This window comes from Phoca vitulina, unplaced genomic scaffold (assembly GCF_004348235.1).
Source record: "Phoca vitulina isolate PV1807 unplaced genomic scaffold, GSC_HSeal_1.0 scaffold35, whole genome shotgun sequence".
Classification (NCBI taxonomy): domain Eukaryota; kingdom Metazoa; phylum Chordata; class Mammalia; order Carnivora; family Phocidae; genus Phoca; species Phoca vitulina.
In genome coordinates this window covers 4,249,534-4,265,518 of record NW_022589738.1, presented here as the reverse complement: position 1 = coordinate 4,265,518, position 15,985 = coordinate 4,249,534, and the positions used below count along the sequence as shown (strand labels likewise).

At 41.2% G+C, this 15,985-nt stretch overlaps 1 protein-coding gene across 1 annotated transcript; it reads left to right on the top strand.

Moving 5' to 3' along the window:
- The first annotated feature begins 1,197 nt into the window (after nucleotides 1-1,197).
- CUNHXorf21 (chromosome unknown CXorf21 homolog) lies at nucleotides 1,198-15,503 on the top strand. Its single transcript, XM_032426782.1, has 2 exons — nucleotides 1,198-1,367; nucleotides 13,913-15,503. Exon 2 carries the CDS (start codon nucleotides 13,914-13,916, stop codon nucleotides 14,805-14,807), a length of 894 nt encoding a protein of 297 aa, XP_032282673.1. The 5' UTR covers nucleotides 1,198-1,367; nucleotide 13,913; the 3' UTR covers nucleotides 14,808-15,503.
- Nucleotides 15,504-15,985: the final 482 nt, after the last annotated feature.

The window sequence follows — 15,985 nt, the reverse complement described above, 5'->3', positions numbered from 1 at the left end:
TGCAGAAAATCCCCAGAGACGCTAACATACATAAAATGCCAGTACGCTTTTAAAGATAAAACTTTTTAAGGCAAGTTGTAAATCAAAGGTAAACAAAACACACCCATTAAGTGGACATATTCATAGTTTGGAAGGGGAGGTGGGTAGGGGGGATTGGCAACTGGGTGATGGGCATTAAGGAGGGTACTTGAAGTAATGAGCACTGGGTGTTATATTCAACTGATGAATCACTAAATTCTACCTCTGAAACTAATAATACACTATATGTTAATTAAATTGAATTTAAATAAAAAAATTTTAAAAAGGCAATTGCTTCTTTTTAGTTTCTTCGATCTCTCTACAGAAATAGTCTATGTATAAGCAAACATATATATACACACACACACACATATATTCTTTTAAATATACAAATTGGAGTATATGTTCTTGCTGAACAATGTTATCTTGGAGATCTTTTCCTATGATTCGATGCAAAGCCAATTACTCTAACAACTCTACACAGCTCTACATTTATTTAGCTCATATCCTATTTATGCACATTTTTTCCAGTTGTTTACTTACTTAATGCTGCAACAAACACCTTTTCACATTTTTTTTGCACAGGTATAAATATGTGACAGGTGAATTTATACATATAAAATTGTTGGGTCAGAGGGTATGAATATTTAAAATTTTGGAAAAAAAAAGTCAACAGATACTGGGAAATGGCCCTCTAGAAATGTCTACAATCTCACCACTAACATAGGAGAGTGCCTGTTTCTCCACAATTTTGCCCACTCAGGGTGTTACCACATTTTTTTTTTTTTTTACCTTGGTTAATTTGAGAGAGCAAACAGTTTCCATTTGCATTTTTTAAATTTGTGAGTACAAATCTGAGAATACGTCTCAAAAATTATAGATCCCCGATGAAACTGAGAATTTTCTAAATGCTATCTGATGCTGGCTCCCTTTTGGTAAACGGATCCCAGAGAATTTACTGTTAGAGGAGTAAACTTATGTTGATAGAGTTCTTATATAAAGTGTGGCAATCAACTCTTTTAACAAGAGACAGTTTCATAGATCGGTTTCATTTTGCACAAAAGGGGAAGAAACACCATTCTGTGGCTCGATGTGGGTTTGCCAGTTATTACCTCCCCCCTTCCTGGGACTTCCCACTGTTCTTGAGCACAAATCAGACTCGAGCAAACGCAAGTCTTTCCATGGGATCAGTTATAAGAAGAATGGCCAGGCCATGAGCAGCTTAGTTTCTTGGTCTTACCAGTGGAAGGCCTGCCAACATTTCTGAAGAAAGCCCTGGCTGGCTCATTCTTCTCTATATGGTTGACTGCTGTTTCTTCCGGACGAAAGGAGCAGATTGGTTAGTGAAGGTAAGACAAAGGAGGCAACAGGCCCTCTTAGTGCTACCCCTTCGGTCATCTCTCTTCTCACCTTTTTAGTCTGTTCTCATCAGAAGCCAGATGCAATTGTAACATCTCAGATGCTTTTCTAGCTGACCGAATCAGGGGTGAGCGGGAGTTGAAGCGAGCATTCCAGAGAGCGGGACGAGAAAGGGCAATTCAGTCAAACACTCCTTTCTCTGAGCTCCCCGTGCTCACCTTTTGGGCATTTCTGGGGGGATTTTTTTTGACCTAACAATTTGGACGGGTGGGATCCAGGACTAGTTGTGTGACTGATGCAGCCCGCGTGCATTAACTGCTGCACAGATTTAGCTTCTATGTTTTGAAAAGAAGGGCTTAAAAACCTGACCACAGTTTGGCAGGGACAGCACAATTCTAGAACTGAGTTACACTGATCGAGTTTTTGAGATGAGTACCATTACAGTAAGTTCCAACCGGCTTTGACTCTCAATTATTCATTCCAAGAGCTCGAGGTAAGTGTTTTCCTGTGTGGCAGGGCCGACTCAAAGCGAATGTGATCTCCCGCGCTGTTGCTTTTCAAATGGCCATCCGGCTGACCATGGGCAAGTCTACCTGTTGGTAGGAGAGACTGCATCCAGGTGGGCTTTTGTCTGAATTCTCTGTCGATCTGCTCAAACATCCCTTTTTTCTGTGCTTCAATGTAGACCTGACTTGGCCAGAATATTCAGGCTGATATTTTTGCATCGTTTCTTTTGTAGGGCAGTGCAGTAACAGTGTGTTTTGGAGCTTGAGAAGCTTCTCGGCAGAGTGGAGAGTATTTTCAATTCACATGAGAATGGTCATTTAGGGGAGGCACAAAGGTAGTGCACTAATCCTGTTATCTCACAGCACAGCTGTGTTTCAGTAGCTATTTCAAGTTACTGAAACATTCCTAATCACATGCCTAATGATTACTTCAGATATATAAGGTATTGTCCCTCTAAGCTCTTCACAAACATGACAGAATATAAATTTGCCTTCATTAACTCAACAGAGTTATTTTCCTCCCAGTTTTTGTTTTGCAAAGTTTCAAACCTATACTAAAATGGAAAGAATAGTACAATGAACACCCATATTTCCATCATGGAGGTTAATCGGCTGTAGCCTGTTGCCATATTGACTTTCTCACTATCTTGCTCTCTCCTCACACACACACATACACACAAACACAAATGTAGACACAGTTTCTTTGGTGACTTTAGGACACATGTCACCCCCAGATTCTTGAGCATTTATCTCCTAAGAAAAAGGGCAGTCTTCTACATATTTACAGTGCTAAGGAGATTTAACATCAGTATGTTACTATTATCTAATATATGATCCATATTTAAATTTCTCCAATTATCCACACGTTCTTCACGATTTGATTTTCTTAGTTTAGAACGTAATCGAGTATATTGCCCCGCATTTTGTTGATAGGACTACGATTAAATAAATGTTAATGGCAATGGAGGTAATTAGCAATATAATGAACAATGATTATCAACTGTAACACCAAAGAAATGTAACATCAGTCAATACTATTATGATCACTTTTTTTATTTCTCTATTCCTCTCATTTTATGTCAAATTCAAGAAAGTGATAAGCTTTAATTTTTTCGTTTGTGAGATGTCAAGACTAAATATGAAGAAAATCCAAACTATGACAAAAGTGTATTTACAAATTTTCTGCACCAAAATTTAGTTTCCATAATAAGGAAACGGACATATCCAGATAGAGCCCTTGGAAGTTGCTGTTACCTTCGGTCTGAACTGAACAGAAAATTTACCTGCTGATGTTAATACGGAAAAGAGAGGCCTTTTGACTTATATTTTCTTAGCCATCAAATTAGATTTTCAGAAATCAAGAATCACTTCATGTTTGATAGAAGAGATAATCCCAAACTATTTCTTTTGTAATAAGACTTGATATATTGATGAGTGATACTTCAGAGCATCTGCTGACAGATGCCACCAAAGATGAAATAAGAGGAATATAAAGCAGGGTATATGGTGAAGGGAACGCTCGTTTCTAGCTCTAGAAAACATGCACTTTCAAAGACAATAGTAAGGAAACTGCAGAAGCTTTTTTTAGATGGGGGGATCCCTCCTAAAGAAACCTTGTTTTGGGTAAAGTTCTTGCATCACTCGCTAAAAAAACAAAACATGAAACATAGATTTACTTCTCATGATGAAAAAAAGTGTAATATAGATTTGGTTCCATAATAGATTATGAACAAAATAAAATTCAAGGTTTTCAGCGATAACCTTTTGGTAGTTTAGTCACAAGACCCAGAAATCGAGATCTTAATAAAAACAAAAACAAAAACAAAAACTGGAATTATGGGATGCAGGATTTAGATTAGAGGAAAAAAGTAGATGAAGAGATGAAATGGAGTATTTTGAGGATTGGGGGGTATTAAAAAATATCTCTGATAGGTCACCTACACATAGTCTTCACAAGACAGTGCTTTATCCTCGAATTTGAGGCAAGAATAAATCTGCTCATCTGATTGGCAAATTAAAAAATAAGATTGTGTTGAAGAATGTCAGTGGAAACAGTTAATTTCCCGTGTTGCTGGTGAGAGAATTGGCCCAAGCTCCTTGAAAGGCAGTTTGCAAGGGGTGTGAGGTAGTAATTCGCCTTCTCCAAATCTGGCCTAAGGAAATGCTCATGGACGTATGTACTGGGATGACACACAGTAAAAAAGCAAGAAAAATCTCAGTGTCCGCTTTGAGAAAGGATTTGCTAACCTAAGATGTGCCTGTAGACATATTATTTTGTGCCTGTTAAAAGGCAGATCTATTTAAGTGGATATGCTGACAAGAGGTGGGAACCAAACTGCACCCCAGCTAGCCAGGCCCAGGATCTCAGAAACATCAAACAGCATTTTCCTGCCTTTGTTTCCTAGGATGCCAGGAGCTGGCCCCATCCTGCCTCCTCCACGTGGCTCTGGAGGCCTCTTTGCACCCCTGTCTCAACCCAGCCCCTCAGACATATCACCCCCAATTTCCCCACTTTCTACCAATGCCCCCACTTTTTGCTTTCCTTTTGCTATTGCTAGTTACTCCTTCATTCAAAGGACTTTCCCAATGATTCATTTCACTGATTTCTTAAGTTTCAACTGATTTTGCTCAAATTCCATGCAATCCTGAAAAATATCTTAGGGGTAGGGACAGAATAAGCCAGACCTCTCATTTTGGGGCAAGGATGCTGAAGGGATGGCCAGGGGCTCGGAAATGTGGCTTGAGGAGATGTGAAGGGTGAAACAGGGGATGGATAGGGAAGCAGGGCTCTCAGGACAGAAATAAAAATGCACGAAGGCCTGGGACGGGCATGAGGTGTGGAGAACAGGGAGCAGTTGGGCACGGCTGGGGTCCCGAGTCTTGCGGGGAACAGGCAGAGAGGAGGTTGGGAAGACAGACAAAGACCATGGATCACGAGGGCCTCACGTGTATGGACTTGAACCCGGAGGTCACGGGGTGCTGTTGATAGTTCAACAGTGCATCTGTAATATTAAAGTACTCTGTGGTTTTAACATTAAGGGCGCGATGATGTCCGGCCATTGCCAGTGGGCGTGGTTATGGAAAATGTTCACATGGTAAGATTAAAAGGCCAGAGGGGGTGAATTATTTGAATACCTCAAAGACATACTGGCATTGATACAAAATTGGGACATGTGTGTAGCCCTCTGGGCCACTCCTCTGGGGTGGGCACTGGCTGTCTTCTTGGAGTTTTCTTTCTGTACTTGCCTGTACCTTCCTTCCTTTATTCCCAAGTGCTGTTGTTAGTAAACGGACTCAGGGTGGACCCCCTTCTCCTCGAAGGACTCACTGCTTGTCATGACTGCTTGATGTTAACTGCTCTCAACATGGCAGCAGTGGGATATATTTCACCAACAGACCACACGCTTTGGGGTTCATCCATTTGGACTTGAATCTTGCCTCCAGCACTTAGTTGCTTTGTGTCCTTGGGAAAGTCATGGGTCCAATATCAACCGTGGCTTTCTCGCGGGGAAAATCCAAATTACGGTAATAGCTAACATGCAGTGTTATTGAAAAGTGAGGCAGAATGCATGGCAAGCACCCGACACAACTACGATTATTATTATTATGCTCTATCCCACTACTGCAACTGCTTTGTGACCTAGGTCAAGGGGAGGCAAACAGCGGCTCATGAATCAAATTGGCCCTTTGCCTGGTTTTCTAAATGAAGTTTTATTGGAGCACAGCCACATGCATTTGTTTACATATGGTCTACGGCTGCTTTCCTGCTATGATGCAGACTAGCGGGGGCACACACTTAAAATACTAAATATACTTTTGATAAAAAAAAATTTGCTGATCCCTAACTTAGGTTCTTCCAAATGTTCCTTGTTAGAGAGTTCTTAATGCATGCTTGTTTTGTTTGGCCATAAATGAAAAGTATTTCTATGTACAGAGTATAACAAGAGTTTTTGGAGAAACGATGTAAATGCTAGTGAAGAAGGGAGAATTTGTATTGCCATTTCTTCTGAAATCCCAGTCAATGATTTAACAGGGTTCTGCACTTTAGCACAGAGTTCTAAGGTGTGAATTTGGACCTAAGGTTAATTTTGGTATTCCCCTGTCTGGTAATGATTAATGTAGACTAAATTTGCCTGGAACATCTCATCTGCAAATGTCCTTGGATGTCTTTTCCTTCACACTTAGTTATGGGCAATTCTAAATATACCTATATATCTTCTCTGAAGATATTTTTTGAATTTTTGATTCAAAAATTTTTGAAACAAAAATTCAAGTGATAAACCATCTTGGAACAATTAAAATAATCCATTGGCTTACATTTCAGGGTCTCAGATGAAATTTACTCTAATGCATGTCTTAATATTTGTCTGAAGTATACCTTTTACAATATCTGTGAAGAGATTAAGGTCATAAGAATTTCACAAATAATCACTGAAATTTTTTAAAATGCTAACAATTAAAATCAACCCAAATAACATTATTTCTCTATTTTTAAATTTTAGGATGTCAGGATATGCAGCATTCTTTTCACTCTAATGGTACATTAAAGGGTTTTATGAATATTAAATGGGTTAATACATGTATAATTGTTGTTTATAAATTTCACCCAATATTCCTCGGCATAGCTTTAGAGCAAGCTTTCAAAAGCTGCTTTAGCATGCTCTCTGCTGCCCTCTGCTGCTAGTTTTCAGAAACTGCTTTTGATTCTGAGTAACGCCCGCTTAACACTCTTTATGCTTGCAAACTCACGCAGTATTAAAGTCTGAGGGGACTCAACCGATAATTTCATCCTACAGTCTTCATTTCCAGCTCAGAAGTTGAGTCTCTAAGGAGTTAAGCGACATGTGAGTGTGGGCTCCGTTTCCTGACTGCCCGTGTTTGAATGTCGGCTGGCTTTGGACATATTACTTAATTTTGACTCCTACGTAATGAGCAGAGTAATAGTACCTCCATCTTAAGAGTCTTTGTGGGGAATCCAGTGATCTAGTACGTAAAAAGCATTTAGGATAGGATGGGGGTTGTAGCTAGCACTGATGTGAGCTATTTTATTGACTTGTCATTAACAAGACTAAAATTCTGGTCTCCTGACGACTGGTTCAAGAATTTTTTTTTTTTGCCTTAGTCCGAATATATGATGAAACTTTACCTTTGAATGTAGATTTTAAAAATATGAGTTGCCCAGTATATTTGAAGTTCTTGTCGTTTTTACAAAGCTATTGATGCTACCGCTCTGGCTGTGGCTCATTCCTCCTTGGACTATGCAAGGCTGGCTTCCCCTAGAAATTACTACAAGCTCCGCTAGCTCTCAGTATAAATTCCTGCCGCACACACCTGGAAGATGATTTCACTGTGGACTGTGAGCAGCCTCTCTAGTGGGCTCCCTGCCCGAATCTCCAATGCACAATTAGACACTTGCCCCCAGAAAGTTCATCTCGCATGAGACTCAAGAGAACTCAACTAAACCCGTTAGCTCCTTTTCCAGCCCTTTCTCCAGATCTCCCCATTTCGGTCAGTGCTGGTACCATTTCCCCAGCAGGTCCAGACTCGGTTATTTTTGGCTCCTCTCTCTCCTTCATTTCCATGTCCATGAGTCTTGGTCTCTCAAGTTCATTCCTTCTCTTCCTCTTCTGCTACCTCGCTCCCAGGTTCCTGTCCCAATCCCCTCCACTGGGAATGAATCCAGCCGCCTCCTCACTTGGGTCCTAACTCCAATCTCACCTTGCTGAAGTCGGTCTTGTACTTTACTGAGAGATGGCATCACGTCCTGTATCAGCTTGGTTACCTTCCAGAGCTTTGTATGGCCTTCAGGGTACCCTGGATGTCCTCAGCCTCACATGACCCAACTTACTTCCCCGAATGCTCCTCCCTCCGAGCAATCTTTTCCTTTAGCCATGAGCCTATCTCTTCCTAGAAATTAGGATATATTTTCTGCTTTTCCATCACCAGACTTACCACTTTCTGCTTTAGTGGCCTGCCTTGGGCCCCACACATCAGAATGGTAGGGTTCTCGTTCCACCAGAATCAAGTTACCAACAAAGCTCTCAGCTGATGACAAATAGTGCAAATGGCCCATTATTCCAAGCCAAATCCTAGACCCTCTTCCATCATTTTTTTGAAGGAGTGGAGATGATCTCAGAGTGCTCATAAACGTTATTCACATAAAATGAGAGAAGACTCCATTAGGGCCAATTATTTGGTGCAAAAAGAAGCAGGACACACAGTGGGAGATTTGGGATAGGGCTAAATGGCAACAAGGGCTAATAAAGAAGGATTGTGAAATTTTAGTAAAAGCCTTAGGTGACCATGACTTTGAGAAATAACACTTGTATCCCACCCAGACTGGTGTCTGTTACTGACGACAGGAGAATGACAACACAAGTCTCTTTACTTCTGTTGACTTCCCCTCTCTCTGCAAGAATTCTTCCTTTTTCTCATGCCTGTTCAAATCCTTCTTGTTCTTTAGGGCCAAATAAAAGTTTACTTTTTACACAGTGATTTTTCTGTCTCTTCTTCACCCTTAGAATATGTTCTATCTTTGGGGCGCCTCGGTGGCTCAGTTGGTTAAGCACCTGACTCTTGATTTCATTTCAGGTCATGATATCAGGGTCGTGAGATCGAGCCCCAGGTCCAGCTCTGCACTGGGCATGGAGCCTGCTTAAGATTCTCTCTCTCTCCCTCTGCTCCTCTCTCCCCTACCCTCCCTATGCTTCCCCACCCTGTTTGCATGCTCTTTCTCGCTCGCTCTCTCTCAAAAAAAATGTTATATCTTTAACCACAAACTCAGCTGTATATGAAGGGCCAGCCTCTTTTTTTTCTCCCTCTTAGTTACTTTAAAAATAGTTATATTTCGTTTTTATTTTAATTAAGAATTGAATCTAAGTTCTACATGAACATAATTTGGGTCAAATGATCCTAAGAGGTTTGTTAGGCAAAACAGCAGTCCCTGCCCCTCTTTTTCAAAAGCAACTACTTTTATCTCCTTTTTATTAATTATTTAGTATTTACCTCCAACTTTTCTATTTTTCACTTTGGGGCCTTATTTATTGCCTTGTCACCAACCAGATAATAATTTTTTTATTCCCCTCCCCAGGCGTCTACCAAGTACCTACACCAAGCACATGCTAAGTCAGTGTTCCTTTGTCTACCCTGGCTGGCCGCCCAGTCTGGACACAGAGGCAAATGCCTAAGACAATTGTTATTGCTATTACATTACTCTACGTGATAAAGTACTGTCCTTGTCTCCTGACTTCGTCATCCTGTGACTATATCTCACATTTGGTTAGATTAATTTTCACCGTTTTATATAGTGTTGTGACGATCGAAAACTATGTCCAATTGGGGAGGGTATGTGCTATGGTGAGCGCTGTGAATTGCATAAGACTGATGAATCACAGACCTGTACCCCTGAAATAATACATCATGTGTTAATAAAAAAAAAATAGAAAACTATGTCCAACTCGACCATGTAGTAAACCACACTTTTTTTTTTTTTGTGCACAACTTTTTCTAAATTATGAGCTGGAGTTTATAATTGCCTAGATCTGTGGAGTGTGATATGGTAGCCAAATGCGGCAATTTAAATGAAAGGAAATGGTCTGTCACACCAGCCACGTTTCACGCCCTCACTAGTCCTACGTGGCTCTCGGCTATCATATTGGACAGCACAGATATTTCACATTTCCATCACCAGAGAAATCTGTATTAGATGGCACTTTCATCACCTCAGAGACAACCTAAGAAACCACACTATTAAAACAAAAATAGCTTTAAAAAATTTCCTTGAACCACTCACATAGGGATTCTAGACTTCCCCAAATAGTAATGGAAAAAAAAAATTAAAAGGAAGTGTCATATAATCTTGGTTTCAAAATAGCTAAAGACAAAGTGTCTCAGATTAGGGTCCCATAGATCATTACCAAACAGCTCAAAGTTTATGCCCTTGGTTCACTAGCTTTTGGTAACCCCTCTCCAACACTCCTTGAAAGGAGTACAGAGATGAATTAATCAGATGTTACTCTAGAATTATTGCGATGACAGTGAATGACAGTGATCATCTGGTAGACTTTAAATTGCAATTATAATTGCCTGTCTTGAGTATTTGAAAGTTTTAGGTTATCACCTTCACTATCTTCTAAGCCTGTGCTGCCCAATAGAGTGCCATGTGGTGTTTTAAATTAATTTAAATAAAATTAAAATTCCGTTTCATTAGCTACATTTCAAGGGCCTGCTACCCACATGTGGTTACCACTGAACATTCTAGACAGCACAGACAGAGATCATTGCATCATTTCAGAAAGTTCTGTTGGACAGCACTGGTTGAAATTTTTCATTTGCTTTGCTTTTCCTAATTCACCCCCAAGTCCATAGTCAATTACATAAATCTTACTTCATGGTGCTCAGACTTCTGAAGTGGTCTTCAATTTCATCTTCGTCTCCAGAAGGCTTCTGATCTGTTCCAACCAGCCAAGTTGCCTTTTGAGCCTCTAATACTTACTCCTTTCTATAGAGCCCATCTTCCACTTACTTCCTGAGAAAGGTGCCTGGGAGATGAACTATTTGAGACTTGTGACTTAAAAAATATCTCTATTTTATCCTCATACTTGATTGATGATTTGGTCATTAAATTCCAGGTTGAATATAAATTTCATTCAGAAATTTTTAAACATCATTACATAATCTTCTTGCTTCTCATGTTGCTTTGGAGAAGTCTAAACATTCTGGTTCTCATATTCTTTTTTCTCTCTGAAAATGTATGATGTTTTCTCTTTGTCCCAAGTGTTCTTTTTACAGTAACAAGGGGGGACATATTAAAAAAAGTGGGCATTTACCCAGTATTCTGGAAACATGTCCTTCAGTTTTGGGAAATACTGTTTAAATTTCTCCCCTATATTCTCTGTCTTCTTTCTGAGCCTTCTATTGCTCAGATAATGAATCTCCTGGACTGGTTTTCTAATTTTATCTTTACTATTTTTCATCCTGTATTTTTGTTCTACTTTCAAAATGGGATTTTTGCCTCAACTTTACTTTTCAGTCTTTCTACTGAGCTTTAAAATTCACTAACATTTTTAATTTCTAAGGACTTGAGAATGGTTTTTTTTATAGCATCTTAGTTTTAATTGAAGTTTCATCAACTCTGTCCCCTGGAGAATATTGACAGTAGCTCATGTCCCCCCCCCCCCCCCCCCCCGAATTGGCTCTTGGAGTTTTCCATGGTTCTTATTAAAAGTCAGTTTTCTCATCTCCAAAGACATTAATCCTTGGTCTCCCGCTTTCTGGCTTCTGAAATGTTACTGCACTTGTCTCTTCTCCTGTTCTCACTTTTCTTATGAATATTAACATTTTAAATTAATCAGGATTTCTTCAGTCACTTCAGGGCTCCTTCCTCCTTGAGTGCTCCCCTCAATTCCAGCTATAGGGTCAGTTGTGCATATGGGGGGGGATGGGTTTGGTGGTCAACGTGTCATCATATTGGCATCCATGGAAACTTATTCACCCGGTCCCTGGGAAATCGTCTATAGATACGTCTGCAATCTTCCCACCCCCAACCTAGGTCTTCTCCAGGTTTGGAGGCTCTGGGTGTGTGAGCCGACTTGATGAGGCAGCCTCAGGCCTGTCCACCTAAGCAATCCATGTGCCTGGCTCTCCTTCTCCCACACCAGGCTGAGCAGGAGAGCATTTCCTTTGACTTCCTGCTTCCTCGGATTTTATGTGGGAGGTAGGGCACAGACCTCTCTTCTTGGCTTCTCAAACCTAGCTGGAGTCCTAGCACTTCCATCCACGGGGACTTCTATCCAGGAGTCTCTTGTTGATGTGTAAATACTATGCCCTAGATCCTTTAGGGCTCTGGATTCTCAAGTTTAAAAGCTCAAGTTACGTTTTCTCAAAAGCCCTTTTTCTAAAACGGAAATCTGCCAAGAGTTCTAGAAGCCCATTTAGGAACTCAGAAGTAAAGAGCCTCATTTTTGTTCCGGTTTTTTTGGATGGTATTCTGAGACCTTGAAGGCCGAAGTCCCTAGCTGCAGCCTGGGTGGGGCGGCGCAGGCGAGTCGTGAACTCTGTTGGACCTGTATGATAACGTCCTTTGCTGTGTCAACGATCTGCTTTTCACGAATGTAAGAGCTGTCTTTTCATATTGATGTTCAGTTTGAGGGAAGACCTACACTTAGAAAGTTTTCTCAGGAAACATTTTCATTATCCTAAGTGTGTCCGGCATACAAGAATCACCTCACAGATTTGTTGAAAACCTTTAATTCTGTGTCTTTATGGTATGTAACAGTGAGTAGAAAATAGTAAATACTTAAATAATTGATAAATTTACTGCATCTATCTCCAAATAGCTCTAAAAGAGAAAATCAACACTGAAAAATTACTCTTACACAATTAAAACAATTATACTATTTTTTTCTGTTTATAATATTACCTTTATACAATTAAAAATTCACTTGGGAAGTAACTGAATTTAGATGCTGAACTGTAAAAATAGGACCCTTCTATTTAGATAAAATTATTTCCTAATTTGATTTTTCTTTTTTTTTTTGAACACTGGGTTTTTTTTTTTAAGATGTTATTTGTGATAGAGAGAGAGAGACAGAGAGAGGGAGCGAGCACAAGCAGGGGGAACAGCAGGGAGAGGGAGAAGCAGACTCCCCTGCTGAGCAGGGAGCCCGATGCGGGGCTCCATCCCAGGACCCCGGGATCATGACCTGAGCCGAAGGCAGATGCTTAACTGACTGAGCCACCCAGGCGTCCCCTCATTTGACTTTCCAATTTCCGACTTAAGTTAATAGATGTGTTTGAAAAGCCTGGCCCTCAAAGCCAAAGAGGAACAGGTGCCCGTTTCCAGCCTGTTCTAGCCCCTCCAGATTCCACGGACACCCGCTGAGGGGGAGGAGGGGAGGCCGGTGGCGCCAAAGCCCCAGATCAGGAAAGCTCCCTGCTAGCTAGGGCAGAGGGAAAGCCATCTGCTGGGCACAGACACATTTCTAAGATGTTGTACAGTGAGAAGCGGGCCGGACAGAGCCAGGAAAGCCTCCCCGGCTGCAGAGGAAGGGAGGCTCCGTGGGCCTTCGTGGTGGGTTGGTAGTGAATTCTTTATCCTCCCTGCCATTGTTGATTATTTAATTCAAGCTCTTCACAACAATCTTTTGAGTCCCTCCAAAATGCAAACACTTGTGCCAGTCCCCAGGGATAAATGCAACGATGAGTAAGACACAGTTCTTACGTTCAGCAGAATTTGCCGTAAGTTCCTGCGATGTTTTTTCCACCCCCATAACCCACTAGTTACTTCCCCAATTTCCAGCTTCTCAGTCATTCCCCATTTTCTCTGGGGCAGAGAGCAAACACTGCTGCCTAACACCCAATTCACGTCTCTTCCAGCCCCTTCTACTTATGTTCGGCATCTTGGTACACGGTGAATAAGCCAAGCCACTATATTCTCTTTTAACTCTGTATGGCTGAAACTCCCACTCAGTCTTCAGTTTAGCTGAAATGTCACCGTCCCTAGGATACATCCTGTGACTTCTCTGCCTTTGCCCCAGGCTGTGTTAGGGGCTCTTCTGTGCTTCCTTAGTGTCCATCACTCTTCGAATCTTCAGTGATGTAATATTGGAATTGTCTGCACCCAATTTTTCTCCCATAGTAGAACCTTCTTGCAAGACACAACTCTGTTCTCTTTTTCTCTCTACCATAGGCCATAGTCCTGGTACACAGCACGCACATCGTTATTAATGGCTTGGTAGATGAATGAAATCACCTGCTTTGTTGTCCTCTATTTTTTAAAAAAATTAAATGAGGGAGAGAGAGAGAGAGAAAAGAGCGTGGGTCAGAGGGAGAAGCAGACTCCCTGCTGAGCAGAGAGCCCAACACGGGGCTCGATCCCAGGACCCTGGGATCATGACCTGAGCCGAAGGCAGAGGCTTAACCATCTGAGCCACCCGGGTGCCCCCCTTTATTTTGGCTATCACCAACTGCTCATTTTTACAATTCCAATCTTCATTTCCCCCATTGTTACTTATCAACTCTCTTTCCAGAATGCTGTCAGAAGGGTATCTCAGTGGACTTGCCTACCAGAAGGACATCCACTGGAGCTGTTCATCTTATAATGAGCAGGTGGCTGAGGAGAAGGAAGAAGAGACAAAATCTGTTACTCATTCCTACTGCTCGGTGGATGAAACCCAAGTCCGAAGTCTGTATGTGAGCTGCAAATCCTCGGACAAATTTATTTCTTCAGTGCATTCCAGAGAAAGCCAACACCGTAGAAATCCGAGAGCCACAATGCTGCAGACGAACCCCAACCCTGTGTTTGAAAGTCCCAACGTGGCTGCGGTCGAAATATGTAGAGACTCCAGCCGAGAGACCTACTTGGTCCCACCTTCCTGCCAAAGTATTTGCAAGAATTACAATGACTTACATATTGCAGGGGACCAGGTGATGGCTATTAATTCAGTGACAACAGATTTCCCCCCTCAGAGCAGTTTTGAATATGGCCCTTTGCTGAAATCATCTGAGATTCCTTTGCCCATGGAGGATTCCATTTCCCCTCAACCCAGCTACTTTCCCCAAAAACCTATCCAGCGGTATTCATCCTACTGGAGAATAACCAGCATCAAAGAGAAAAGCAGCCTGCAAATGCAGAAGCCTATGTCTAATGCAGTGCTGAATGAATACCTGGAGCAGAAGGTGGCCGAGTTATATCAGCAGTACATTATGGACACGGAGTTTCACGACAGTTCTCCCACCCAGATCCTGGCATCTGAACTCATCATGACAAGTGTGGATCAAATTAGTCTCCAAGTGTCTAGAGAGAAGAATCTGGAGACCTCCAAAGCCAAGGACATAGTCATTAACTGTCTACTACAGCTGGTATCAAGTGAAATCAGCACACCTAGTCTCCATATTTCTCAGTATAGCAACGTCAATCCATAGAGAGGATGCCTCTCAACTACTCCAAGCTAGAGCAACACTTTCTTCATTGATTCCGAGAATGTGCAGGAGTTGGGTGTGAAGCACAGTCCAAAGCTAGAGAAGTAAAGGTTGGATGGAGGTCAGGTGTGAATTCAGAGGAAATCTTAACCATTACGTGTGATGAAGGCGTGTGGAAAGAGGAGCCATGAAATTAGTCTTTGTGGTTGTTGTACAGCAACGAAGCAAAAATAAAACCGACCCAAAAAGAAAAGGTACGATTTAAAGGAGTACAGAAGTTTAAAAAGAAGCCAAGCCAAACAAGAACATACACCATGGGAAAACAAAAAGCCAAAGGTTTCAGGGTCAAGAGTTAATGTTTGTTAAGCAAATAAATTCCTCCAAGTTGTTTCTTCTTGAGAAGAACGGACTATAGAAGGGTGCTATGTTTGGGTAGAAAGACCGGTTTCCAACAGTTGTGAAATTCTATTTCTATTTCTTTTCTCTATTCTTTATCAGATCATTTAAAATCTATATATTCTTTATAAACATTCAAAGAGTAGCAAATTGCAATTGTGGTTTTTTTTTTTTTTTAATGATTACTTAGCTATGGCCACTCTAACCTTCTAGTTCTGTTTACTAGTGAAGTTTTCTAAATGTGAAGTATAACATCGTGAATTTTTCTTTTTAAGATCTTATTTTTAAGTCCTCTCTCCACCCAACTTGGGGCTTGAACTTACAACCCTGAGACCAAGAGTCACATGCTCCACCAACTGAGCCAGTCAGGTACCCCTCACATCGTGAATATTAAAATAATTCCTTTTATTTTGCTATATATGATTTTCTTGGTGGTACTAAGCTTCTAAAGAAGTTATGAATGTTAATTCCCCCCCCCCATCATTTTTTTCCTCCACTTTCTCTTGACCCTTCTGGAGCCAGGAAGGGGTCTTCTGCATCCTCCAAACAAGGTTACAAGCTCTAGGGGACCATCATAGCAAATTCTGTCAACTCATGCCCTAGAATGGTAGCTTCATGAGCACCTCACTGCTCTACCCCATTCTTCTCGCTTAAGGGACGGCAAAACATGGCTCACTGGCCTTATCTAGTCTGCTGCCTATTTTTTTTAAATTATGATATAATTGACATAACATTACATTAGTTTCAGGCGTATACCATGAGTTAATGTATCAATTGCAAAATGA